We start from the raw sequence: 26,484 nt of genomic DNA, 5'->3' as shown, positions 1-26,484 counted from the left end.
CATTTTACTCTAATATGATAATATACAGAAGTCATTAATACCCTTTTTCAATGCTGTCAGCACCTTAGACGAAACAGAAATAAAGTGTTATTGAAATTAAAGTTTGTTTGGCAGTACAATATTCATACTTTCTTGACATTTTTTTAGTAGGCTACTTCAAGGAGTCTGTTTAATTCAAACAAAACAAGACAAAAAAAATCAAAGTTAGCAAACATTCTTTTCAAACCAAATATAGAATAAGTGTATTAAAATCTAATCTTCATATAGAATGTACAGCTATTATCAATGTCAGAAAATGTGATAATCCTGCTGTTACAAGGATGTATTGATCATATATGTTATTCTTCATATAGGTTGACTGGTTGAAGACGTATTCAAATCATTTACCAAATTAAAAGTCGCAATACCACACTGTAAAAATACTCCATTACAACTCCTGCATTCATATTTAAAATAGTAAATATATATAAATAATAAAAAACATAAATAATAAAATAAAAGTACATAAGTATTGTCAACAACATGCTCTTGAAGTCAAAAACAAAAGTAAAACTTTTCCAATAATATTACTATTACTATTATTATGCACAATGGCCTATGTCAGTGTTACATTATCATATTGGATCACTATTATTGTTTCAAGTTCAACATATTACTACATTGTGAAGTGAAATGCTTTGTTGCCTCTACATATTGTGCTTATATTATATTAAATACGTTGCAGTTGATTATGCATTGGTTGTATTTAGCAAAATGTTGTAGTGTTATCAATAACATTGTATCATGTTTTATATAGGCTATGCATTATGTGTTTTGAATGTAAAATCTTAATCTGAAAAGTAACCTTGAGTTGAAGTATAAATTAGTAGTATCAAGTAATATAGTACAGTAAATTAGTAAATATACTTTACTTAAGCTCCTTTAACCACTGTATATTGATCATATATCGAGATGTATTGATTATATGTGTATTTTATGAGGGAAGATCATCGTGATAAGAGAAGAATCTGCGGCAGGGCGTTGCTATGCGATGACGTCACCACGCTCTGGCCCCGCCCCCTGCTGGTGTGCGGCCAGTACCGGAAGTTCCGTTCCGTCGCGAAGGGGGACAGCAAGCGGTGAGTGTGATGCATCTGTGTTAGCTAGCGGGCCGCGGCGGGGGACATTTAAACACCTTTATCCCGGTCCAAACGGACTCTTGTTGTAGTCTTTTGTTGCTAAAGGTGTCTTCTAATAGACGGCCCGTGTTTGAGGTCCGAATATGGATCACAACATTAGCCTGAGGTAGAAACAGAGAGACACCGGTAGAAGACAATGCAATCAATGTGTGTGTGTGTGTGTGTGTGTGTGCGACGTTAGCTAGCGGCTGGACTACAACTAGCACTGCTCATTGTCTAGCTGTGCGCGTCTGTCTGTGTGTGTGTGGTCAACTAAACCGAGATTAAATCCGAGCGCACGGGTTGGGAGTACTAGTGTGTGTTTTGTGGGGCATTGAAGGCTTTGCTCTGCTGGATGCCATCACTACTGAGGAGGATGGCTCGATAACAACCATAGCTATAAGCTTCAACCATTCATTGTCTCCTTCCTCTTCCACAACCCACCACCCTCTTCTTCCTCTGCTTCCACCACCCACACTTCATCTCTTTATGTTTAGATAACCGCTTTAACCTCTGTTGTGTTCATGTTGCTCTCTGGACTGCGGTGTGTTTCTACAGATGCTAGCTAGTAGCCGAGTTATTAACCTCCATCTGCAACAGGCGGAGAGCTCAGAGCAGGGTTAGCTGCTGCTGCTGCTGGGTGTGTGTGTGGGTGTGTGTGTGTGTGTGTGTGTGAGAGTATGGGAGGAGGAGGAGGAGAGGGGGGGGGGATGCCTGCCTGTCACTCAGTGCCGCATATTATCCTGTTGTTTGCCAGCCATCCGTAGCCATTGAGCAAAGAGCTGTCTGAATGCAGCAGCCTGGTGTGTGTGTGTTTATCCGTTTGACGTCCACACACACACACACACACACACACACACACACACACACACACACACACACAGACACAGACTGCAGCACGACTCTTTTTTTTTTTACGCTTGACTTAAATGTAATTGGAGTCATGCAGGATGGAGACTCGTGATGTGCTTTAAGTTGACTGCAACACAGGCGGCGTCTTTCTTTTCTTTCCTGGTTTGTGTCACCTAAAAGTGACACCAAGCAGTTGCTATATTGACTTCCGTTTTTACTCAATCATCTGAGTGCTCTGTCACAATAAAATAAGTATGGCTCAACTGCAACACATCAGGAAAACATTTACTCTAAATCAAGATATGATGACCAAAATGAAAGATGATATCCACTATCGTTTGACAGCAACCATTTTTATTTCAATCAGCTATATCTTCTCAATTAGAGTTGTTCTGAAATGCATCCGATACTGCTCAAAATTCGGGATCGGATATCCGAGAGTACGCCAGAGTATGCACCGATCCGATATCATAATTTATTATTCCAGAAAAAATGTACATGTTTAACCGGAAATCCATTCTTCTTCACCGCTCCAAAACAGTAGCCTTCACTGTGCTGTCGCCCTGGATGTATCATTGCAGCCACTGGCAACTACTGTCCACTATCCATACATCATCCGTAGTAAACAACTGTTAAATAATAATAATAATTATGTATATTTTTATCAAGCTGGTATCGAATCGGTACTCGGTATTGGCTGATATCGCAAGTTCAGGTGTCGGAATCGGTATCAGGAAGGAAAAAGGTTTTGGAACATCTCTATTCTAAATCAATCTGTAGCAGTTTTGAAAGTATTTTGGGGCATTTTATGCCTTATGGTAGACAGTCGACAATCAAAAGATGACAGGGAATGAGGGGGTAGAGAGAGGGGGGTGACGTGCAACAAAGGTTCCATGGCTGGAAGAACCAGCGACAAACTTGGAGCTACAACTTTTAACTTTTGTAAAATACAGATGGTACTCAAAACATGATTGTTTTCATTCATTGCTTGATCATTTTATATAGTAAGTGTAAAGAAAATAAAACATTCCCAGAGCTAAAGGCGACATCTTAAAATTGCCAATTTTGTCCGACCATCATTTCAAAACTAAAAATGATATAATTGACATTGATATAAAACAGAAAAAGCAGCGAATCCTCACATTTTAGCAGCAATAACCAGCAAATGTTTGACATTTTTGGTTGATAAATGACTTAAATGAATAAACAATTTAGAGTTGAAATGATTAGTCGACCAACAGAGAATTAATCGGCAAACGATTTTGTTTATCAATTTCAATTTCTCAAGCAAAAATGTGATACTCTGCTTCCGGTTTAGCTTGTGTGAGGCTTTCCTCTTTTATATATTGAAGCTGAAGTAGGCGAGATTGGAGCAAATATGATTTAAAAATTTTTTATTTTTATAAAACGGTCGCTACATCGTGACAGTATTACATAAAACAGGTAACCTGACAAAAATCATGTTCCTCCAGTGTCCTCTGGTGTTCCTAACAGCATCTGCAAGATTTCACATACCGGAGGAAAACAAGCAGTAAGAGCTGATCTGAGGTCTGCTGTCCATCTGCCGTCTATGAGAGCCGACTGTCAATCACTCGCGAACGCCGACCAAACGGTCAAACTAGGCAGCGCTGATCAAATATGAACCAATATTATGTTACGTTAATGCCTATTTCTCTCCTCAAATGTTTTCAGAATCATCTTGTAGTGCACGGTTTAGCTGTAAAATTAGAAAGTTTGTGACGCCGAAATCTGGTGAAGGAACGCCCAGTTCTGGTCACATGACTGGATTTTCTAAAGCCTGAAAACAGAGCCATGATGAGGAGCAGAAGTTTAGTTCTCTCTCAGAACACTTGAATTACAATATGCTGAAAGGTTCTTATGGAATTTTTGCCCAATGATGCCAAAAATCTACTGCCTACTGCCACTTTAATTTTGAATTGAGTATTTGTGAACGTTAGACTGATTATCAGTCAAAAATAAGCATTTTTTAGATCTTACCACGGGCTCTGAGAACTTGTGAATGCAGTTTTTCACGTTTCACATTTTATAGACCAATCGATTAACTGCAAACATAATTGACAGATAATTGAAATAATTGTCACAGTTACAGCTCTAATCACAGCCATTGACAACAGGAAATCCAGCAATCAGCAATATTAGCCATGTATGTACCGATACGTTTTGAAGGCTTCTCTGGCGGTAAACATATAGTTGGTGCATTTCCATCCATGGTTTAAATATTAATCATTACTGGCAAAGGCCGTGGAAAATAAAGGAAACATTAATAATCTGTTTGCTGCTGCCTCCATCCAGCTGTTTAAGGAGTGCACAGTCTGTTAGAAACTCCAAGTCTTAGATTAAATTGAATTTGTGGAACAAGTCCTGTTCTCAGTTGTTTTTTTTTAGCCTCAACCTGAAATTGGACAAGATGCTTGTACACACTATTTTTAACCACCGGCCTCCTCCAGAAGCATAAAGAGTGAGCCATTGTTTCTTAGAGCATTGAAAACCCACATGGTTGTTTTATGCTGGTACTCTGGGTTACGGGTCATTGTGAATCTGCTGAACAAGAACAGGTGGAGGGGAAAAAAGGGTATAAACGTGATTTGCATATGCTACCATGTTTAGAGAGCTTGTTCGAACAGATTGTCCAGTGTTCCTGCACTCCTCCATCTCTCACTCCTCCTCCTCTCCATCTTTTTTTTTTATCATCTCTTTGTTTCTTTCACTCCTCTCCTTGCGAGGTCTGCTTTTAGTCCTGTTATCTATTTGGCTCGGTCTGTTCCCACTCAGGGCCAGAGTGCAGCTAAATTTGTTTAAAAATGGGTTTGAACACTGAATTAGTATTTGGTGAAAATGAATGCACATCTTGTGATGAACTTTTTAATCGCATCGCAAGATGTCAAAAGTATTCAGTGGTAGTACTCACATCTTTGAGTTAGTTAAAGTACCAATACCACCATTTCAAAATACTCCATTACAAATAAAAGTCTTGCATTTAAAATCCTACTTAAGTAAAAATACAGAAGCATTGTCAGCAAAATGTACTAGCATCAAAAGTAAAAATATTGTTTTTTCAGAAAAATGCCCCTTGTTACTGATATATTATTATATCTGACATTATTAGATTGTTAATCCTGATGCATCAATGTTCAAGCAGCATTTTTGTGTGGCAGCTGCTCGAGGTGGAGCTAGTTTGAACTACTTTATACAGTTGCGTCTAGTGCAGCGATGCCCAACCCGGGGCTCAGGCCCCTCCAACGGGTCATAAGATAAATGGGAGGGGTTGTGAGATGATTAATGGGAGAGGAAAGAAAAAAAGGTTCTACCATCAGGGCTTGAGACTAATGGCATTCTGTCATCCAGGGGACGATGGAAAGTGTGTTTGAGATGCAGTAAACTCTCTATCGACGCGTCCAGGGGACACAACCTATTTTTCCCTGATAATGCTACATTGTGAACAACAAATCTGTGTTGAAAACGGCGGGGCGAGAGCTAGTTAACGTTAGCTGTTAGCAGCCGGTAAGCAGCGCAGTTCTGCACGGAGCTAACAGCTAACATTAAAGGCCCAGACACACCAACCCAACATCAAAGAACTAGTGGCGACGAAGGCCGACTGTTGAGTCGCCTCACGCCGCCTTTGTCTTGTCGACCACACCGCAAGACTACATTCGACGGCCAGTTAGCACGTACGTTCTGCACCTGCGTGAGAGGAAATAACTCTCCCTACCAGCAGGTAGTGGTAGTCTGTATTCCTCATCCAAAAAGGGCAACTGGAAGACCGGGGACGGCGGATATACAAGCCGTTGTTATGATACGTACATGAAATAAAGCGGCGTCTGCCGACCATTTTCACACCACTCTCACTCACCACTTAGCTTCATTCCAGATGGCCATGTCGCTGGGAAAATATCCGTTTGTTGAAATGATGAGATGAAGATGAACATGAGAAGGGCTTTCTGTGTGTGTGTCCTTTTGACTTAAATCATTGGCTTGCTTTCCCCACTTCCGTTTCTCTTCTCGTGCACTGATTTGTTTAAGCTGAACGGCAAATCAGAGTGATTTCTCTCACCGACGGGCTCCGTCGCCGATTCAACACGCTGAATCGGCCGGAAAAAACTCCGACAAGGGCAGACTAGAGCCGACGGTGCGAGACAGACCACAAAAAAAAAAAAAGATGCTCACGATGGCCCCAAACTGACCATCGGCTTGGCGCTATTAATTTACATTATGATGCGTTCATACAGTAAAAATGAGTATTGGGGGAAGGTAAATTATGTAATCATGATGCGTTCAAATGTAATCTTGTAAAATATAGTTTTTGGTGTGTAACTTGAATAAATCCACTTATTTGAGGGAGATGTTTTTCCAGCAATATAAAATAGATAATAGAGAGGGAATTATGACCTGTTTAACTTCCTAACAAAAACTAGCATGCAAATGGTAATGATGGATGGATGATGAAGTACATGAGATTTGTTGTTTTACTTTTTCGAATTGTAATGAGAATCGTGAAATTTTACTGGTATTGGTATCAACCAAATTTCTAGTATCGTGACAAACCTAGACACAACAGTTGGTTTAATCTTTAACAATACATTGTATTTTACAAGCTTATCAGAGGGCTCATTTTTTTTCAAATGTGAAATCTGGATCTGAAAAGTAGATAATAACTATAGCTGTTAGATAAATGTAGTGCAGTAAAATGTTTAATATTTCCCTCTGAAATGTGGTGAAGCATAAAGTAACAAAAAATGTAAATACTCAAGTAAAATACCTTATTGGAGTAAATGTTACCGTATACATGTGGAAAATGTCCTTCCTGATGCTTAAAAATTCACAGCAGAACTATTCATCAGACTATTTCCTGGTGCTTAACCCTGTCCAGTTATTATTGAATTATTACTCATTTATCAAGGGTCAGAATGCAGGGCAAAAACAACCTTCTTTTGTCCACATTTTGGATGCTTAAATCAAACATTTAGCTTCCACTTCCACGTATTTTAGCTGTGAATATGACCTTCGGGGGATAATTTGTCACCTGCCAAAAGAGCAAACACACAGCGCACAGGCAGAACTGAGCAGCATGCTGCATACGGCTGCTCGGCCGTAACGGCGGAGGAATTTGAACACCCAGAGAGTACAATCCCGCTCGAGGTTTACACATTAACCTTTGTGTTTCAGACATTTCCCCGTCCATCTCCTCATCGCTTATTTACCAATCAGGCAGCACGTCGTCTGACCCGCCTGTCCCGCCTTGCCTCATTCTTTCCCACAACATCAGAGAGATAAAGGGCATTAAGGTTTTTACTGCTCGACTTTACTGTAAAGGAACCACCTGATCTCATGATTGTTATCGATGGCTGACTCACTGTGCAGAGGGGTGGACGTCTGCAGCCGATCAGCAGAGTACAGTAGAGGGGCGGGAGTGCGTTTCATTTAGTTAATGAGTCTCGTCCCTTGACACACACACACACACACACACACAAACACACATACCTCATGACTGCTGTTTTAGGTTCAGCAGCAGCAGCTTCATTATGCGTGTGTGCGTATATGTTCAGCTTTGTGTTTCCTGTCTGCTGACTGAATGGGTGTGCTGATAACCAGCCGGAGGTCTAACTGGTAGAGTAGGCTGTTCATTGTTATTGCTGATGTTAAAAAACCCATTTAGTCCTCCAAAACTACATGACAGATACCACTGTACACGACACTGCCCATTACTTGTGTCTGCAGGCAACCTATTTTGAATAAGCTTCACTTGTTTCAGAGTTTGAATACATGGTGATTTGAATATTATTATTTGTTTTTACTTTGGTGAACAGGTTTGGAGGAAGAGAATTGTAATAGAACATTTTCATACCTAAACAAAAGAGAATTTAGCACATTTCAGTTATTGTGCTTAAGGGAACCCTGATATTTCCTGCATTAATATACATTTCTATCTTTCTAGCAAATAATGTATTATGATTAGGGATAAACCGATACCGGATCGGATATCGAGCCGATACTGACTCAAATAGCGGGTATCGGTGACGATGGGGCCGATCTATTCTATTCAGTTCTATGTGTATATAATATATACATTATAGACTGGAATTTTAAATTCCTGTTTAAGTTCTGACTAATTTGTTTCTGCACTATACTTGAATTATAATTCCTGTAAATTTTGAAGATTTTTTACCAAGTTGCTGGAGTATGATTTATTATTTTAAGAATAAATAACAATTCATTCAAATATATCTATGTATTTATTTGTTACATTTTGTTTTACAAAATTAAGAAAGCAATGTTTAAGTCAAGCCTGATGTTTCCTTACAAATAAAAGAATGATCCCAGTCACTTCCACACAGTGAGGCATACAGCTCATTAATTAAACACTGGTATCAGATCGGTACTCCGTATCGGCCGATACCCAAAGCCCAGGTATCGCTATCGGTATCGGGACTGAAAAAGTTGGATCGGTGCATCCCTAATTATGATCAAATTGGTTATCGTGCTTTCATTATACAGATATTTGGAGCAGTGATGATTTGTGATTAATTGATTGGTCATACAACAGAAAATGATTTTTGAGGCCAGTACTAATGTGCTGTAGATATTTGGGAATTTTGTAATTTTTTTTAAAAAAAGTACTTTTTTAACATTAACACATAATTGAATCAGTAATCTTGATACGGATCACTCAGATAAAAAAATGTTCTGACCAAGATATTTGACTTGGAGAAATTGTAAATTGTACAGTTTCAATATATTTTAACATTTTACAGACTGAAAGATTATTCGATAATAAAATTAATTGTTAATTGCAGCTCTTATGGTATTCTAACAAAAACAATTCAAGTCTATCCAAATAGCTGTATTATTAATTCACTAACCCTACTTAAAATCACATTCATTCCATAAAGCCTTCAGCACTGCTGCTCCTAAAGTTTATTGCTCCGAGTGATAATTGAAGGCTGTGAATATTGAACATTGTTAGAAATTCTTCTCTTTTCTCATCTGGATTTTTGCAGTTAGAGGGCTTTTTTTTTTTTTACAAAGATTTATTGAATAAATCAAACCAAAAGTGTAAAAACTAGAATTGCACTCGGAGAGCGCAGACCTCCGCCAACGTGTGACTTTAAAAACAGATCCCAGCTCCCAGCTTGCGGTACCGTGAGGTGGTCGGCTTATTATTAACCCGGTGTGTTTCCAAGTAACGTATCGGCGGATGCCTCTCTCATTCAGCAGCCTTGTTATGTCTGTATAACGTTACACTACGTTGTCTCTCATCCTGTCAGCTACAGCTTTGTTCTTTCTCACCGCGGACAGCCAGCAGCTCCCGCACACACATCCCCACACGTATCTCTCTGCTCTCAGAAGGAGGCGGGGTCACGTGTGACAAACGCGTCATCAACGCGTCATCAGCTACACTGCGCATGTTATACCCCGTGGTCTTAATGCTCAGGCTGATCGGAATCCTTAAAAATATTCCTGAATCCGGATCATGATCCGGATCGCCACGAAAATGTAAGGGATTGTTCATTGTGCCACACCCCACCCCTCCAAAAAATTTAATTCAAATCCATCACGGACTTTTGGAGTAAATCTGCTAACGGACAAACAAACAAACAAACAAACCAACAAACCAACGCCAGTGAAATCATAACCTCCTTCCTAGGCCTTCGGCCTTGGCGGAGGTAATAAGAGAAAAATATTATTTTAAAAAGAGGAAATTATGTCCTTATCTGCTTTATTGAGCTTGCACAGTTCACTTATCATGTAGATCAAGAAACCAGAGAAACCAAGTTAATATGATGAAATCAAATGACTCCAGAGCCCAGGGCTGATTTATTAGATGCAAAGTGGACCGGTGGATTATTTGAGTAAACTGACATCTGTTTGTGTTAGTAAAAAACATTATCATGCAGAAAATCCCCTAGAAGATTAGGGTCTTGACTAATCGCTCTACAACCACAGGAATAAAAGATGGTTGAACTTTGAGTAGATTTTTAAATATTTGTTATCCGTCATGTGAACAGTCTCATGGTTAGGATGAAGGCTCTGGAAACTCTCGAAATCATGTGGAAATTTTGCAAATTGCTCAAATTGTCTGAAATGTATTAGTTAAATAAAGCTCTTTGTTCTGTCCCAACGCACATGACAGCATATTTTATGTATTTCCACACTGCGATCTGCACTCAGCTGACCTTTTGTCTGTCCTCTCTTCTGACTTCAGCACCTCTTACAGTGTATGTGTGGCAACAACATGTCTGTGCCGCTGCTCGCCGAGGCTGTGACGGTGTCTGGAGTGGAGAAGGAGACCGCGGCGGTGAGTGGAAACGACCAAATCTAACGTGTTCTTGTATTCAGAACGTCTTACAGTCAATGAGCAGTTGAGGACGGGTGGGGAAGGGGTGTCAACGTCTAACTCAAGGACACTTTCATGACAGAAGGTTTTTTGTGGCCTTGAAGATGCTGATGTTTTGTGGAGGAACTTTGACTTCCTCTCCAATACCAGTCTTGTTCCATTAAAAACTGGATCAGATAGTCACTGCTCTGTCGAACATGATAGTAAAGGGAGATTAACACTGAAATACCTTCCCAACCACTGGCTCTTTACTTTTGGCCACCGATTCTCCAGATAGAGAATTTCAGAGTGTGTTTTACTTAATAACGTAATATCACTTTATTTGCCTTTCAGCATCATTTTATTGATGGACTCATTTAAGTGGAATTATATAGTGGCACAGAGGCAATAGAGTGGTGCAGGGATGACGTATTTTTGAAGACCAACCAGGAAGTTAGCATCGCCCTGGTTCCCTCGACACAAAGCCAATGGGATTGTTCCATTAGGTTTTGGATTATTGCAGAAAATCAGCTCTGTGGCAAACACACGTTAATGATACTTACACGTTTTGTTCAGCAAGATTATCTCCACAAATGAACACCACTTTATGATTTTTGAAGTGTGAATGCAATCGCCAGAAGTAAACAGCTAACGTTAGGCTATAAACAAACTACACCACTGTCACATGAGCGCGAGTATACACAATGAGGCTGTAAAGGAGGACGAGTCAGCGTGATGACGTTCAGTAGTCTCCTTTAGCCACTTGTTAGCAACCTCCTTTTTTAAGACATATAAAAGCTTCAAAATTTACTGACGTATTTTATGTCGTAGAACAAAACGTTAAAATCTCTTAAAGGTCACATATTATGCAAAATGCACTTTTCCATGTCTTTTAAACATCAATATCTGTCCCCAGTGTGTCTACAGGCCACCATAGTATCATAAAAGACCATCCTCTCTCTTTTTCTCCTCCTCCGTTTGTCCGGAAATGGGTGCAGAAATAAAAATTCGCTTTTTTCCTAGTCTTCTGACGTCATTAGGCAGAAATGCAAGCCATATATGGCTTTCCTGTTTCCAGTGAAACAGAACAGCACCCCCCTCACCCCATACCCCGGCTTGGTAACCCCGCCCACGGAGTAGCCGGCTCAGCAAGCTGCGTCCGCCATTGTTATTTCGACTGTTTACTAGTAAACATGCTGAAAGGAAAACCCGCTTGTTCTGTTGTTGGCTGCAATACTCCACACAAAAGCTTGCACCATGTACCCACTTCGGATCCTCTGAAGACCCAGTGGATGGACTTTATTTTTTATGCTTTATGTAATTACACTGTTTAAACAGATGATATTTATATATTATATATATTTGATGTCATGCATGTAGCAGATTACAGGTAGTAAATAGTGACTTGTAAGCAACACAACACATTTCTGTTTCACAGTCAAACTTTATTTGAGTAGACAGATGACAATATTAATTATTCACAGCATTTGTAATCATCTCACCTGTTAGTTAGTTATGTGACATGGTACAGGAGAAAGTCTTCAGCTCTGGTAAACTATGGTAAGCTAAGCTCCGGTGGTCTGTAGTCATGGTAACACAGAGACAGCTACTACTGTAAATAATATACCATTACTCTGATCTTCCATACATTTATCTTTTAGCAGAAATAATGAACTGACTACTGTTTCACATCTTCTATTTTCCACCCTGATGGTCGCTGTGTTTACACACCGTGTCATAGCGGTAGCATGTAGCTAACCCGTTAGCATGTAGCTACATGCTAACGGGTTAGCTACATGCTACCGGGTTAGCTTTGTATCTCCATGTAAACAGAGCCATCTGCCCACAGCTGTCTGCTCTCCTCTGGGATGATTCTGTCGTCATTTCTCACAGATGGATCTGTAAAGACAGACGTAAAACTTTAAAGTGGTTTATAAACTTTATTCTAGCTGCTATCTCTCCACTCGTCTCTCTCTCTCTCTCTCTCTCTCTCTCTCTCTCTCTCTCTCTCTCTCTCTCTCTCTCTCGCTCGAGAGAGAGAGAGAGAGAGAGAGAGAGAGAGAGAGAGAGAGAGAGAGAGAGAGAGAGCTTCTCCGGGGGGAGGGTGACGCTGTTGTTGAGGACGTTTGATTGACAGAAAACGCTGACCAATCAGAGCAGAGTGGGAGGAGACAGAGGCTACAGACACAGAAATCAGCACTTTTGGAAATGGGCTGAAACAGAGGTTATAGAGACATGCTGGAATGCATGATCTGATTGTTTTTTTGAAAAAAAAACTTCAGAGACATGGTTTGGAGGTGTCTGAGACCTATAATAACTAGTTTAAATGGAGTATAATATGTGACCTTTAAAGTATTTCTTTATACAGAGATTTTGATGTCCTTGTGATGGATTGTATGCATTAAACTCTTCTCAGAATGTGTGCATATTTCAGAGTTTTAATAAATCTTGAATATTGACAGCTGGCAACAAAAGGTCTGCTCAGATTCATTATCTTCTTTACTTATTCTTTTATCAGATCGTTCCTAATTTAAGTAAAGATTCTCTCAGTTTCAGACTATTTCACTCAGGCAGAGTTCTTCAGCTGCTTTTGTTCTGTCAACATTTAACATCTTTTGTTAAATGTAAAAAATTTGTAGAAAATATTTTGTGGGAAATATTTTAAAATGTCAAAAGATACCGAGCCCTAACCATCACCATACACGTAAAGACACAATCCATGATTTGAAGTGTCACCCAGACACAAAAATCTAAAACATGAAATTGAAACCTGCTAAAGCATCACCCACATTGATTGATGGGGTTTTAATGCACAGACTAAAGCCGTGAGAACTTTCCATAGTTATAAAAATCCTATCTCATAGTATTATAAACCGCTGTGCAGTGTTTCGGCATCGGTTAATCAATCTGGACTTCATGGATTGTCTGGAGAGAAAATTTCTGCACCTTCCCAAGGCTCTGTTTTCAGCCTTTAAAAAACTAGAGGGCGAAAGAGGGCGTTCCTATTGGCTGTTCATTCAACCGAGGCAGCTGTCAGAGCCATGAGGAGGAGCAGAAGTCTGGTTTTCTCTCAGAACACTTGAATTACAATATGCTGAAAGGTTATTATGGAATTTTTTCCCAATGATGCCAAAAATATTCTGGCTGCTGCTGCTTTAAAAAGGATGTAGAAATATTCCGTCTTGTTCAGTACAGACAAAATCCTAATAAACAGCATTCCTTTGCGATGAGAAGCCACACCTGTAGCTGTACCTGTAGCAGGAGGTGTAATAAGTACAGTACAGTAAGCACACACATTGTGTAGATGCTCCGCTGGATCTGAGTGTAAAAATGAAACGTGCTGTTGTCAGGTACAGCGCAGCGATTTGTTAAACACCAGGATCAAAGCTGACTGTCACTGGCCCCAGCTCCCAGCAAACCCTACATGGAAGAGAAGTGTTTTGATCTCTGCAAAGACAGCAGAGTCTCTGATTTCCAGCCAACAGGCAATGAAATGCCAGCTTTTTAAATTGTTGTTATTCCCTTTCATGGTATCTCTGCGGGGAGTAGCGTGTGTGGAAACTGGCAGTGAGAGCTTATCTTGGCACCTGTTTTTCCCTGTTTTGGAACAAGTATGCGCACTTATCAGTAGTACTTTGTGTACTACAAGACAGACGCAATGTGATACATTGTCTCCAAGTTCAAAGAGGGTTTATCGTGGGTTTTTCCAGCAATTAATGTGTCCAATGTGATCAATCGCTATCAGAAAATTCTAAATATCTTTGTATCTAACTTTAAAAGGTCCCATATCATGCTCATTTTCAGGTTCATACTTGAACAACTACTAGAACATGTTTACATGCTTTAATGTTCCAAAAACACATTATTTTCCTCATACTGTTGGCCTGAATAGGCCTGTAATATTTACCCTCTGTCTGAAACACTCCGTTTTAGTGCATTGCAATGGAATTGCGTTGCTAGGCAATGGTGTGTGTCCTTGTTTACTTCCTGTCAGCTGATGTTATTTACATACACTGCAACAGGAAATAAACTGGGACACATTTAGAATGCTTACGTTTAAAACCGTTTGATGATCTATATATTGTATATTTGTGACATCACAAATGGACAGAGATCCTAACGGCTTGTTTCAAACGCACAATTTCTGAATATGGGCTGTGTGTATTTCTCCGTATATTGAGCATTTTGATAGTTTAACAGTATTTATATATCACTTAAACCTGCTTTATAATACAAAAAAACATGAAAATCTCACTTTTTACAATACGGGACCTTTAAGAAATGTTCCCAGTTTCTTTGGGTGGAAAATTCTAACCTGCTTTTTTTTTAATCTGTGCTGCAGGTGATCTTCCTTCATGGATTAGGAGATACAGGGTGAGTGATGTTTTATTCTTAATTCATGTTGTGAACTTGTCTGTTCATGCAACCCTCAGTGAAAGATTTAACAATCCTGTTTATCTGTTTTCTATATTATTAATTTGTCATTATTTTAACGCCTATTTGAGCAATATCAAGTGCACCTGCACTTTATACACAATTTGGGCGTCGTCATACGCATCATTCATAGTTAAATTAACTTCCTGCTTCAGATATTACAACAAATACTTTTCATGGCGTCGGCTGGGCTTCGAACCTCAATACCTTTTTGCTGAAATGTGTTCCTGATTTTGGTGGAAAATAAATGTTTGTATATGTCAAAGTAAGGTACTGGAAAAAAGACATTTTGGTAGTGAAGTTGGTTGAAACTTTCCTCCTTCAGCAGATCAATGTGAAAACAGGATTCCAGTAGGGGTGGGAATCACCAGAGGTCCCACCATACGATATTATCACGATACTTAAGTCACGATACAATCTTATTGCGATTTTAAACATTTTGCGATATGCTGAGTATTGCGATAAGATATATTGCAATTAGGGCCGTCAAAGTTAAAGTGATAATAACGTGTTAACACAAATGTGTTTTAACGCCACTAATATCTTTAACGCATTCATTTTATAGATTTTAGAGACAAGATATTGGCATTATATGAAACTAGAAGAGAAACTAAGGAGTCCATCGGTACCAACCATGTCATACTAGCTTGTTGAGAAGGAGGCTAAATAACGCTACAAACTTATGCTAAATTTTGGCAAAAAACTGGCATGGACATTTTCAAAGGGGTCCTTGACCTCTGACCTCCAGATATGTGAATGTAAATGGGTTCTATGGGTACCCACGAGTCTCCCCTTTACAGACTTGCCCACTTTATGATAATCACATGCAGTTTGGGGCAAGTCATAGTCAAGTCAGCACACTGACACACTGACAGCTGTTGTTGCCTGTTGGGCTGCAGTTTACCATGTTATGATTAGAGCATATGTTTTATGCTAAATGCTAAATGACCTGTGAGGGTTTCTGTACAATATTTGTCATTGTGTTGTATTGTTAATTGATTTCCAATAATAAAAATATACATACATTTTTATAAAGCAGCATATTTGTCCACTCCCATGTTGATAAGAGGATTAAATACCTGACAAATCTCCCTTTAAATGTGTGATTAATCATGATCAACTATGGACAATCATGCGATTGATTGCGATAAAATATTTTAATCGATTGACAGCCCTATTTGCGCTATATTGCGATTTATTACCTTTTTTCACCTGAAAATGATGCACTTCGTCAACGTCTGTTTTATCTAATAAGACAGAAAGAGTTCATCTCAGAGTTTTCATTCACATATCTTGAGGTCAGAGGTCAAGGGACCCCTTTTAAAAATGTCCATGCCGATTTTTCCTCGCCAAAATTTTGCGTAACATGACATTCCCTAGGTTTTCTAGTTTCATACGATACCAGTATCTTCACTCTAGCTGTGAACTGAGCCCGCTACAACCTCTGAAAGACAGAATGAGGGCTGTCGGATTGTTTAGAGGTTAATAGTTTATATCATAAGAGATCGATACTTCACATCCGTGTATGCTGTATCGATTCTCTCCCGCCGAACTCAGCACATGAAATCATCCTGCACAGTGAAGCTCAAACATCACAGTGAAGTAACAATAAGCTAAACAGTGGAAGGGGACTTTAAACATAAAAATTAACAAATAAAACGTGTCATTTTGTTATTTTTGAATACATTAATACATTTTAACACCGTTTTGTTTTTTGTGTCTGGTAAAACTGTTTTTTAGATGTTTGTGTATTGGGACTCGTGACCTCAGTATTTCTGAAATCCTGGCTACAGCCCTGTTAAATTGACCTTTGGCTTTATTTTTCAAATATAAGATAGCTATTTGAACCGCCCGGGATACATGAAGTGGCGCGGAGTGTAAATGCGGTTAATTGATGCCCTCTTTCATGCTGTTTAATTTCAATACACCACTGACAACATCGCGAATGACTCATTTCAAAAGCTCTCGAACCAGCACTTGGCGTCGGGTGATTCACTTAATCAGATGTTAAATCGTGTCAGTTGAGATCCTAAATATCCCCTTTGGTGGCTGTTTTTCTCCTGAGTACCTAATTGTACCTCAAGTGCAAATTAAGTGTTTTTTATTTATAGGCCACATATGGTGCTACACTCTGTATTGTACATTGTACTAAGTTGTAATACATTTGGGTTTTGATATACTGCACATTTGTCATTTTGCCGAAGCTGAGTGAGAAACAAAGAGTTTCTTTCTCTGTGTTTTCTGTCAGGCATGGGTGGGCAGACACTTTGACGGGGATCCGGCTGCCTCACGTCAAGTTCATCTGCCCCCACGCGTAAGTTTTTTTTTTTTTTAAATTCCTTCTGTCATGTTTTATTCCTACAAGACTGTCACTTGTCATCAGGGAGGAAAACTAACATCTTTTTCTTGGTGTGTGGTTATGTGGAGCAAAGTAACATGAGAACAGATATACAGTTTCTAGCTCGCTCGCTCTTTTTTTCTTTTTTTTGCACATCAGCTTCAAACCCATAATTTATCTATAATCTTTTGTTGAGTGTATAAATCAATACACCAACATTCAGCTGCTGGTGCTGATCTCCTACGCTGGCTGTCATGTTTTCATTTCTCTCCATCCCCTTTTTCCCCCCCGCAGGCCTCAGATCCCCGTCACTCTCAACATGAGGTCGATGATGCCCGCATGGTGAGTTGGCGTGATGAAACAGACAGCCTTTTAGCTCAACACTGGATGCTATTGTTACCCTGGAAACCACAATAGGCTCCCAAACTGGCATTGACAATACTGCGATTGTATCTATTGATTCCCTTAAACGCTCGCCTCTTCATGTGTGCAGGTTTGACCTCATGGGGCTCAGCCCCGACTCCCAGGAGGACGAAGCTGGAATCAAGAAGGCAGCAGACAGCAGTGAGTTTATGTGTTTGCATCCTTACATTCATATTTACATGATTCTCTATGATGGACTGCTCTTCAACCCATCTTTGAGTATTGCCTTTCAGAACACCTATAAATACTTTCACCTTCTGACAGTTGACACCTTTGTACGAACAAATTCATTTCAGGCACCCAGGCAGCCCTTTAGTTTTCAACCTTAACCTCCTAACAGCCAGACATGTGTTGAAGATCTGATACTCCTCCTGGTGGTCAGAGAGCACAACAACTCCTTTAAGGACAGAGGAAACTAGACTGGGTCCAAACCGAGTATATGTCTGGACTGTGTTCGGTCAGTCTGTGAATTTGTGGCTAAATTGTTACACAAATAGTCAGTGTTCATGTCTATAATGTTAAATCCAGAGGTACATGTGTTACTGGGCAAAAATCAGTAGCTATGTGGGTGTTCCTGTTCTACGTAAATCAATGATCTACGTGGGCGTTCCTGTCAAGCTCGACAGGAACGCCCCCCTGAAAACGGAAACAAAGGATTGGTCCAGACTTTTCTTTTTCCAAAGAGAAACGGCCAATGAGGAAACTCCAACACTCGGCCAACCAATCGTGTAACTTCATCCCTCAGTCTCTCCCTCAGTGACAGACCCTCTGTGGTCCAGCCCAAAAAATGAAACCGATCCTAAAAGTGACAGGGAAGGGTTTTTCTGAATTATATGTTGTCTCTTTGATATGTTGAATAACACATACTTCTTCTTGCTGTCCTCTAGTCAAGGCCATAATCGAACATGAGGTCAAAAATGGCATCCCCCCACACCGTATAATGCTCGGTGGCTTCTCTCAGGTTGGTCTTCACATCCTAGCGTTGCGTTATATTCCACAAGAGTAATATTTATAACACAATTGAAGAAATGTGACTGAATGCATGTATTAAACTTCCTGCATTCCTCCTCAGGGCGGGGCCTTGTCCTTGTATACCGCCTTGACCTGCCCACATCAGTTGGCTGGCGTCGTGGCCCTCAGTTGCTGGCTACCACTTCACAGGAGTTTCCCATCGGTACAGCCACAGTTTTACCAGCTCTTCTGCCTCCTCAATTCCAACTTGTTCAAATGTTAAATGAGCTGCTTTACTTTTCATATTAAAGTAGTTCCATTAAACTTGCTCCAGATTTACAGGACTCAATGTGAACATTGTTTGAGTCTGTGTTGTGTCTGTCCTGCAGGCATCAAGTGGCCACAAGAACATCCCGATCCTGCAGTGCCACGGCGAGATGGACGGCATGATCCCAATGCAGTTTGGTGCCATGACGGCAGAGAAACTCAAATTCATAGTCAACCCTCAGATGATCACCTTCAAAACCTACCCAGGGCTCTCTCACAGCTCCTCTGCTCAGGTACCGTACCACCGTGGGTTGTTTGTGGATTTATCCTGTTGTGTGAGGCTAAATCAGTTCGTAAAAATAGTTTTCATTTTGACGTTTAAGGGTTTGTCTTTATGTCTAAGAGGCGCTGGATTATTTAAACAATGTTATCATGTGTATTATTAACATGATATCAATATTTCATTTTTAAATATCATGGTTATCGCCAATACCATTATAACACTCCTAACCAGAGCCAGAGCCAATAGATGTTTTCTAAAACCCAGTTTCTGATTATTCAACCAGGAGTGTCTTGTTGCCTTCACAGGCCTCGACTCTTTGCTCCACCTGCCGATCACCTAACGTTGTTATGCCTCTGCGCCGGCGACAGCTGTGGCCGGAGACATTATGTTTTCAAGTTGTCCGTCCGTCTGTTAGGAGTGGGGAAAAAATGTATTCACCTCTGTATCGCAATTGTTTTTTTGTTTTTTTTTACAATTTTGAAATAGGTCTTTTTTAATGCCAGAATCTATATCTTTGCTTCATTTGAGTCTATACGGAGGTAGAAGGTAGCTACCGCTTTTATTGCTGTAATCTGAGTAACGTGATGTCATATAATCCGTTCCGCATCTAGCAAAAACCAAAACAAACCGCAGCGAGCCGAAACAAGAAAGTAGAAAACGCCGTGGATACGACCTGAACCCTCACATGTTAAATCCAAAGTGGTAAACGCTACACATCCAGTAAAGTATGGAAACATTTTGTGCGGAAATATACACGTGTGACTATGTCCGGTTTTTAAAATAAGGTGTTAACAAAGGGAACTGTACATACAAAATACATATATGGAAATAAGACTGATTGGATTATATTCACTAGAAGTATAAAACATTACATGTCCCTAATTTGTGAATGAAATGTCTTTATTCTTTGATTTTTGGGTTGCTGGAAAAAATTTAATAAATAATTCCTGACAATGACTGATATATTTGACTTCAGGACATCTCTGACTACATACATGCCCAAAATCAAACATTTTTACTGGATTAATTTAGAGATTTTCCAAAGTAAAAGTCCCTAGAAGTGTATGATTCAATTTTTTCCCATGGTCTAGTGTTAAAAAAGTTAACAAAAATTGCAATAAATCATAATATCAAATCACAATACTTAAAAATTGAAATATATATCAAATCGGCAACAAAGTATCGTGATGGTATCGAATCGGGAGATTGGTGTATCGTCCCAGCCCTGCCGTCCGTCTGTATGTACGTCCGGCCGCTCCGTTCTCGTGGACGCGATATCTCAGGAACGCCTGGAGAGAATTTCTTCAAATTTGGCACAAACGTCCACCTGGATGCAAGGATGACCTGAAACATCTTTTGTGGCCTCACAAAACGCGTTTTTGGCCGTAACTCAAGAATTCATATGCTAATTATGACAATTTCACACAAATGTATAATAGGATAAAATGACGACATGATGACATTTTGGACACACGTGGATGTAAACTGCATCTAGATTAAGGCGGTAATTCTAGTTTATACAGAAAATAAAGTGGACATTCATTTCCAGAAACCTGGACAAACAAAATATTCCCTCCCAGTTAGCATCTCTATATTTCCAAGGCTTATCTTACTCAAGTCTGTCTTCAAAACAAACCTTTTCCTCATACTTTTGTAGACAAAATGTTTTTATTTCTGTTTAATTTAGGCTCCGATGCTTTCCATGAAGAATGAGAAAACAGTGTCATGTGTTTGATTTGTCCCGTGTACCAACATCTCCTTTGCTCTCTTGCAGGAGATGGCGACTGTAAAGGAATTTATCGAGAAGTATTTGCCCCAAATCTGACCTCACCTCATCCCTACTGTGACCCCCCTGAGACACTGACCTCTCACCCCTGATCTGCCATTCTCCCACAGGAAACAGCCATGTGCACCCCCCTCTTCCACACACATCGGCAAGATAACCAACACGCGCATGAAAACACGCACATTTAATAACCATAACGATTCGATCCACTCTGCTAAACAAAACACATGCTTCTCCATGCAGTCCTTCCCGACAACACTCATACTGCAAACCGATTCGTCAAACACACTGATTTGATTCTAACATGATTAAGTGCTCGCACTCACAAGTCTTAGCCTTTCGGAGGGAGAAACACTGACTCACACATTACATTCCCTTTGGTTTTATTTAAACAACCTCTGTCTGTCGACTCCACCCGACCTCGGTTTTTCTCCACTTTTACCTCCGTTTGCTTCATCTTAACCCCCAGCTGTCACATCCTCTAATGCTTCCGCTGCCACGCCTTTCCCCTCTTTCATCGCCGCGTCACTTTGTGAGACATTTAGTGAAAAACCAACAATAAGATTGAGTCGGATAAGCATGTTAACACCTACCTGATACTGTCAGTGACCACACTAAGGCTCAGTCAGACCGGATTTCACTTCTTTATCATTTCTGTGTAGAACGGGACGAGACACATTGGCTACTTGTCGCGAATTGACCTTCGTCCTTTGGTTCAGTCGGATTGGCATGCAAAATATTAATGTCCAGCCAGTTTAGATAGAAAAAGGTGGGATTGGCTTCTCATTCAGGAAATATTGCGGCGAGAAGAAGGGATGCTGCGGTGAGTGTAAGGAGCAGTGACAAAGTTTAAAATGTTTGATAAAACACTGCCCCAAGCTAAGTGAAATCCAGTCTGACTGCGGCTTCGCTCCAGTTCTGGAGTCCCACAGAGTCCGACTCAGGTGCAGTGAGTGCTGGTTTTAGAGCTGGAGCAGCTGGTTTCCTACCAACCCATCCATCCCATCCCCCCCATGACTTGTACACTGCAGCCTGTCCGGGTAATCTATGGAAACCCTTTTTATTAAAGTACCAACATCCATGAGGTCGTCACATTTTCTTCTTTTTTAAATGAGTGTGATAAAATATCTTGAAATACATGAAGAAAATCCAATTGAAATAAAAGAAAACTAATCAATCGATGCTTTTGCCACCCTGTGCTGTTTATTTCAAAGCTTCCACACCTGCATGGTAGTAACGTCTTCCTGCTTTATGTGATTCTTTACGGAAATTTACCTCATTTGAATTCCTTTTTTTTTTTTTTTTTTTAATATGATTGTAGGCTTAAAGGTGAATGACTGCCAGGTATGAGTTGCATGAAATAAAACTAGATGGTTGCAGGCCTGCACAGACTGCACACCATGAGTCGTTTCACTGTTCCTCCCACCGACTTTTCCTCTTTAAACATTTTCCCCATTCAAGTGCTCCTGTTTGTGCATCCACCACCCCATGAACACCCACCTCTCCATTAGTCCCAGGTGATTTTCAATGGGTTTGTTTGTTTTAAACTCTGGGAAAATCTGCTTTCTCAATATCTTCTTCCACGACACCAGAGCAGTTCAACTTCAGACCATTTATTCCCAAGAAAATGTACGAAAATATTCCCTTCCCCACTCCCTCCTTTGGCAACTTACTGTAACCCACTAATAGAACATAAAAGGTCAGATTTAAAGGTAATGCTATTATAGTTCACTTCTTTAAAATCAAATGGCTATACACTGGGAGAGCTTTGGCAAGAAGCTGTTCCAACATAGCTGAAGGGTGATTTTACAAATTAAAAACAAGTTAATCTTGAACAACGTGTGATCCTTGAATATAGGGAGTGTAACTCTGAGGAGTCGTGTGTGCTTAACAATATATATATCAGGTGTTCTGCATTTTCCTTTGTGAATGTTCATTTTGCTCTCCTCATGATTACTTGTTCTATATTGCTGTTCTCAATCCTGATTTGAAAACACAAAAAGGAGGAAAGACATGTGTTCTGATTGTTGTTGACGAATCGATTAATGTCTCTCTGACCTCCTCGAGTCCTTTTCTGTTTCCCGTCACTCTGAATCTCTGACGCAGCCCTGCGTTCTCTTCGCTTCTCTTTATTTAGTTTGTTTTCTCCTCTTTGATACCTTCACTATTTTTTTATTATTCCAACATCCCCCTCCGTGTGACGACGTCGCACCGTCTTGTGTGTTTTCTCCTGGGTTGTATGTTGTCATTAGTTCAGCTTTTTACATATGTGTATTTTGTTTATTTACTTCTGTTTCGTTGTGTTTTGTCACTGTTGTCATCTCATCCTTTTTTTGTGTTTATAATGATTAGCATTAAGACGACATGTTTAGGAGAGACTTGGTGGTCTCCACTTTTTTTTGTTTCCAAAACACCTGTATGCGGAATAAATGACCCAAAAAAAGTCCATCTGAGTTGAGTGTCTTATTTTAGGGCTGACCCAAGTGCTTCAACCGTTGCCATAGTAACCAACCTTCAAATCAGTATTAAATGCTTTTTATATATATATATATATATATATATATATCGAGTCAAGATATATATATGTATATATACAGCTCTGGAAAAAATTAAGATTTATTGGTATGTGTTTGAGTAAAATGAATTTTTTTGTTATATTCTATAAACTACTGAAAACATTTCTCCCAAATTTCAAATACAAATATTGTCATTTAGAGCATTTATTTGCAGAAAATGACAACTGGTCAAAATAACAAAAAAGATGCAGTGTTTTCAGATCTGGAATAATGCAAAGAAAACAAGTTCATATTAATTTTTAAACAACACAATACTAATGTTTTAACTTAGGAAGAGTTCAGAAATCAATATTTGGTGGAATAACCTTGATTCATTTTAATCAAACACATACCAATAAATAGTAAAACCAGAGAAACTGTTAATTTTGAAGTGGTCTCTTAATTTTTTCCAGAGCTGTGTATATATGTAGGTATGTAATAATAATGTATAAATCCCTAAATAGCCCATGAAATAAGGAATAATCCCGCAACATTATTCATATTCAACATGAATTATTATTAGTTATTCTCAGACAGATATAAGTGTTGTTGGTATTTGTAGAGGTGTGTATGAGTACAGTAGTGCGGCAGCGGCGCCGTCCTGACGCTTCTAATACCTTCGCAAATTTCTCCCCGAATCTTCGAAGCCCAAAAAATGGTATTCGGTACAGCCCTAGTCTTTTTACTTTCCATAGCTGGATATATATCAGAAGATGGATTAACTTAGTAAAAGATAGGTATGAGGAATATAAAAATTCAAACAAAATCTATCATTTAGCCAACAGCACAAGTGTGTCCTCATCGAGAAACGCGTAATCAATGCTTTCATTTATGTTGTCGACAAAGGTAGGAACAAGTCATTGTTTTAGAAATCACAAAAAAAGTTTCAAATCCTGCCATCAAGTCCTAAAATTTTAGTTTTGCATCCAAAACAAGTCATTATCTGTTCTTTAGTGCCACTTCAACATGTTAACACCAAAAGACTAATAGTGAAGAAATGCAGCGAACCAGGAAAATACAAATAAATGTGTTAAGTTCTAATCTAATGTATTCCTTGTCTGGCTCATGAAGTCCAAGTGATCACAAGACATATTTTATTAAGTCAAGTCTAAAGTCCTCACATTTTTGACTTGAGGCCAAAGCCCTGCCCTATAATGTCCTTCAACAGGAGGTCAAAGGTTCCCTACCTTTTACCCTATCATGTACTCTTACCTCTGCAGATTGCTAAGTATAGACCTACTGCTCCGCATTCACTTTGCATATTTCAGGAACTACAACAATCAAACTGTATACAAAAGGTTGGCAAAAATGAATGACTTTAAATGGGTAAACTATTGAAACTCTGTTAACTCAATTAGTGAAGTCCAGTTGATGATGAGTTGATTTTAGCATGTTGTGATGATGGACGATGATTAATGTGAGGCAATTGGTCCACTTTGGATTACGGGTTTAACCAACAATAGTGCCAGCTCTAAGTATGAAAACAGATTAGTGGTCAGGTTTAGTGTTTGGGGGAAGTGGTGGGTCAACATAGCTCTTTTTGAACGGTTCTTTTTGGCAAGGGGAAAAAATATTAGCATTGTATATTTTGCATCTCATCAAAATGAAATGTGGACAAAGCCAAGCTCAATAGATTCAGTGGGTTGTCTTTATACCTTAGACCAAGTATGATGCAGACAATTCATTTGTATTCAAATAAAATCTAATATAACGCCAATTGAATAACACCACTTTTAAAGGTCTCATTTTTTAAATCTTTAATCTTATATTTATGCTTTCTCAAGACCTCCCTCTTATTATTTCTCTCAGTGATTGGTCCAGTTTGTCATTTTTAATTTAGGGTACGTGATTGAACGGGTAGCGTGAGCACTGTCCTTAGATTTACTGTGCAAAATTGAAAGTTTTTCAGTTTTCACAAAAGCAAGAATAAAGATATGTAAAATTATAAAATCATTGCTGTTTATTATTTTCTGTTAAACGTCATATTGATAACATTTTTACATAGACGAATAAATAATAATAATAATAAAAACTTCCACAGAGCTTTTAGAAAGGTGACAATTCATAGGATTGTGATTTAATCATTTTTAAAAATTTGGCGGGTCCAAAATGAATGTTTTGTTTATCTCTGTGGGAGATATCTGACATTTGGTTCCCAGTTCTAACAAGGCTTGTGGGCCAATAGTACGACGTTGGTATGACGTGGTATCACTCATCAGCGATCAAGTTGCCAGTTTGTGTGGAAAAAACAGAACAGCGGAAGACACGCAAAATTCATGAGTGGGATTATGAAAATGATCAATATTACTTTTACTCTACCATGAAAGTTTCATTACTTGACATGACTATCTGTGTCTGAGTCTCACTCCACTTCACCATAAAATATGCAGCTTGTGCAACGAACTGGCAACAATTTGTTGTGAAGTGAATGCGATGGAACGGGGGAGGGACAATGCGACATCTACTGGCGGAATTTGATCAATGTTATCAATAGCACCTTTAACATGTGACGACCATCTATACAATTAGTGTTCCATTCACATGTGCATCACCAGGAGGAATTTCAGGAGAGCAACTGTTGGTCTGCTACACTGCAGCAGCATCTAGATGAATTAATGCTCTGGTAGAGGCAGAAATGAATCATGTAAATATGAACACAAGGGTAGCTTCACAAGACTCAAACCTATAATTCACTATAATTAATACAGGGACTAAAACTGTAACATTACATTTCAATTAGTAATGTTTTCTGATGCTATTTTCTTTTTAGATTCAAGATGTTTATTGTCACGCCGGTTATGCAGGTACAATCGTGTGAAGTGCTTTTTGCTGGGAAGCTCCATTAAAATAATAAGTTATATTACAATTATAAAAGGAAATACTTTGTACAAGGGAATATTAAGAACATATACATATCAGGAAGTATGAATGTACATATATAATACATACTTTGTACAAGGCATATTAAGAACATATTTTACATCAGTCATGTTTGTACACTGCAGTAAAATGTACCGCCACAGCAGCATTCCATTTTTCTAAATAACTGAATTGAATTAGTGGTTAACGAACACATTCAAACTTACCGGATCCTTCAAAAAGCCCT

At 39.2% G+C, this 26,484-nt stretch overlaps 1 protein-coding gene across 1 annotated transcript; it reads left to right on the top strand.

Moving 5' to 3' along the window:
• Positions 1-1,047: 1,047 nt before the first annotated feature.
• lypla2 (lysophospholipase 2) lies at positions 1,048-23,269 on the top strand. Its single transcript, XM_074612705.1, has 10 exons — positions 1,048-1,118; positions 10,231-10,323; positions 14,684-14,715; positions 17,024-17,089; positions 17,408-17,455; positions 17,607-17,677; positions 18,424-18,497; positions 18,609-18,710; positions 18,877-19,047; positions 20,812-23,269. The coding sequence occupies exons 2-10, from the start codon at positions 10,246-10,248 to the stop codon at positions 20,860-20,862; spliced, it is 693 nt and encodes a 230-aa protein (XP_074468806.1). The 5' UTR covers positions 1,048-1,118; positions 10,231-10,245; the 3' UTR covers positions 20,863-23,269.
• Positions 23,270-26,484: the final 3,215 nt, after the last annotated feature.

The sequence above is a fragment of the Sebastes fasciatus genome, chromosome 17 (genome assembly GCF_043250625.1).
Source record: "Sebastes fasciatus isolate fSebFas1 chromosome 17, fSebFas1.pri, whole genome shotgun sequence".
Lineage (NCBI taxonomy): Eukaryota > Metazoa > Chordata > Actinopteri > Perciformes > Sebastidae > Sebastes > Sebastes fasciatus.
This window is presented reverse-complemented; position numbering and strand designations above follow the sequence as displayed.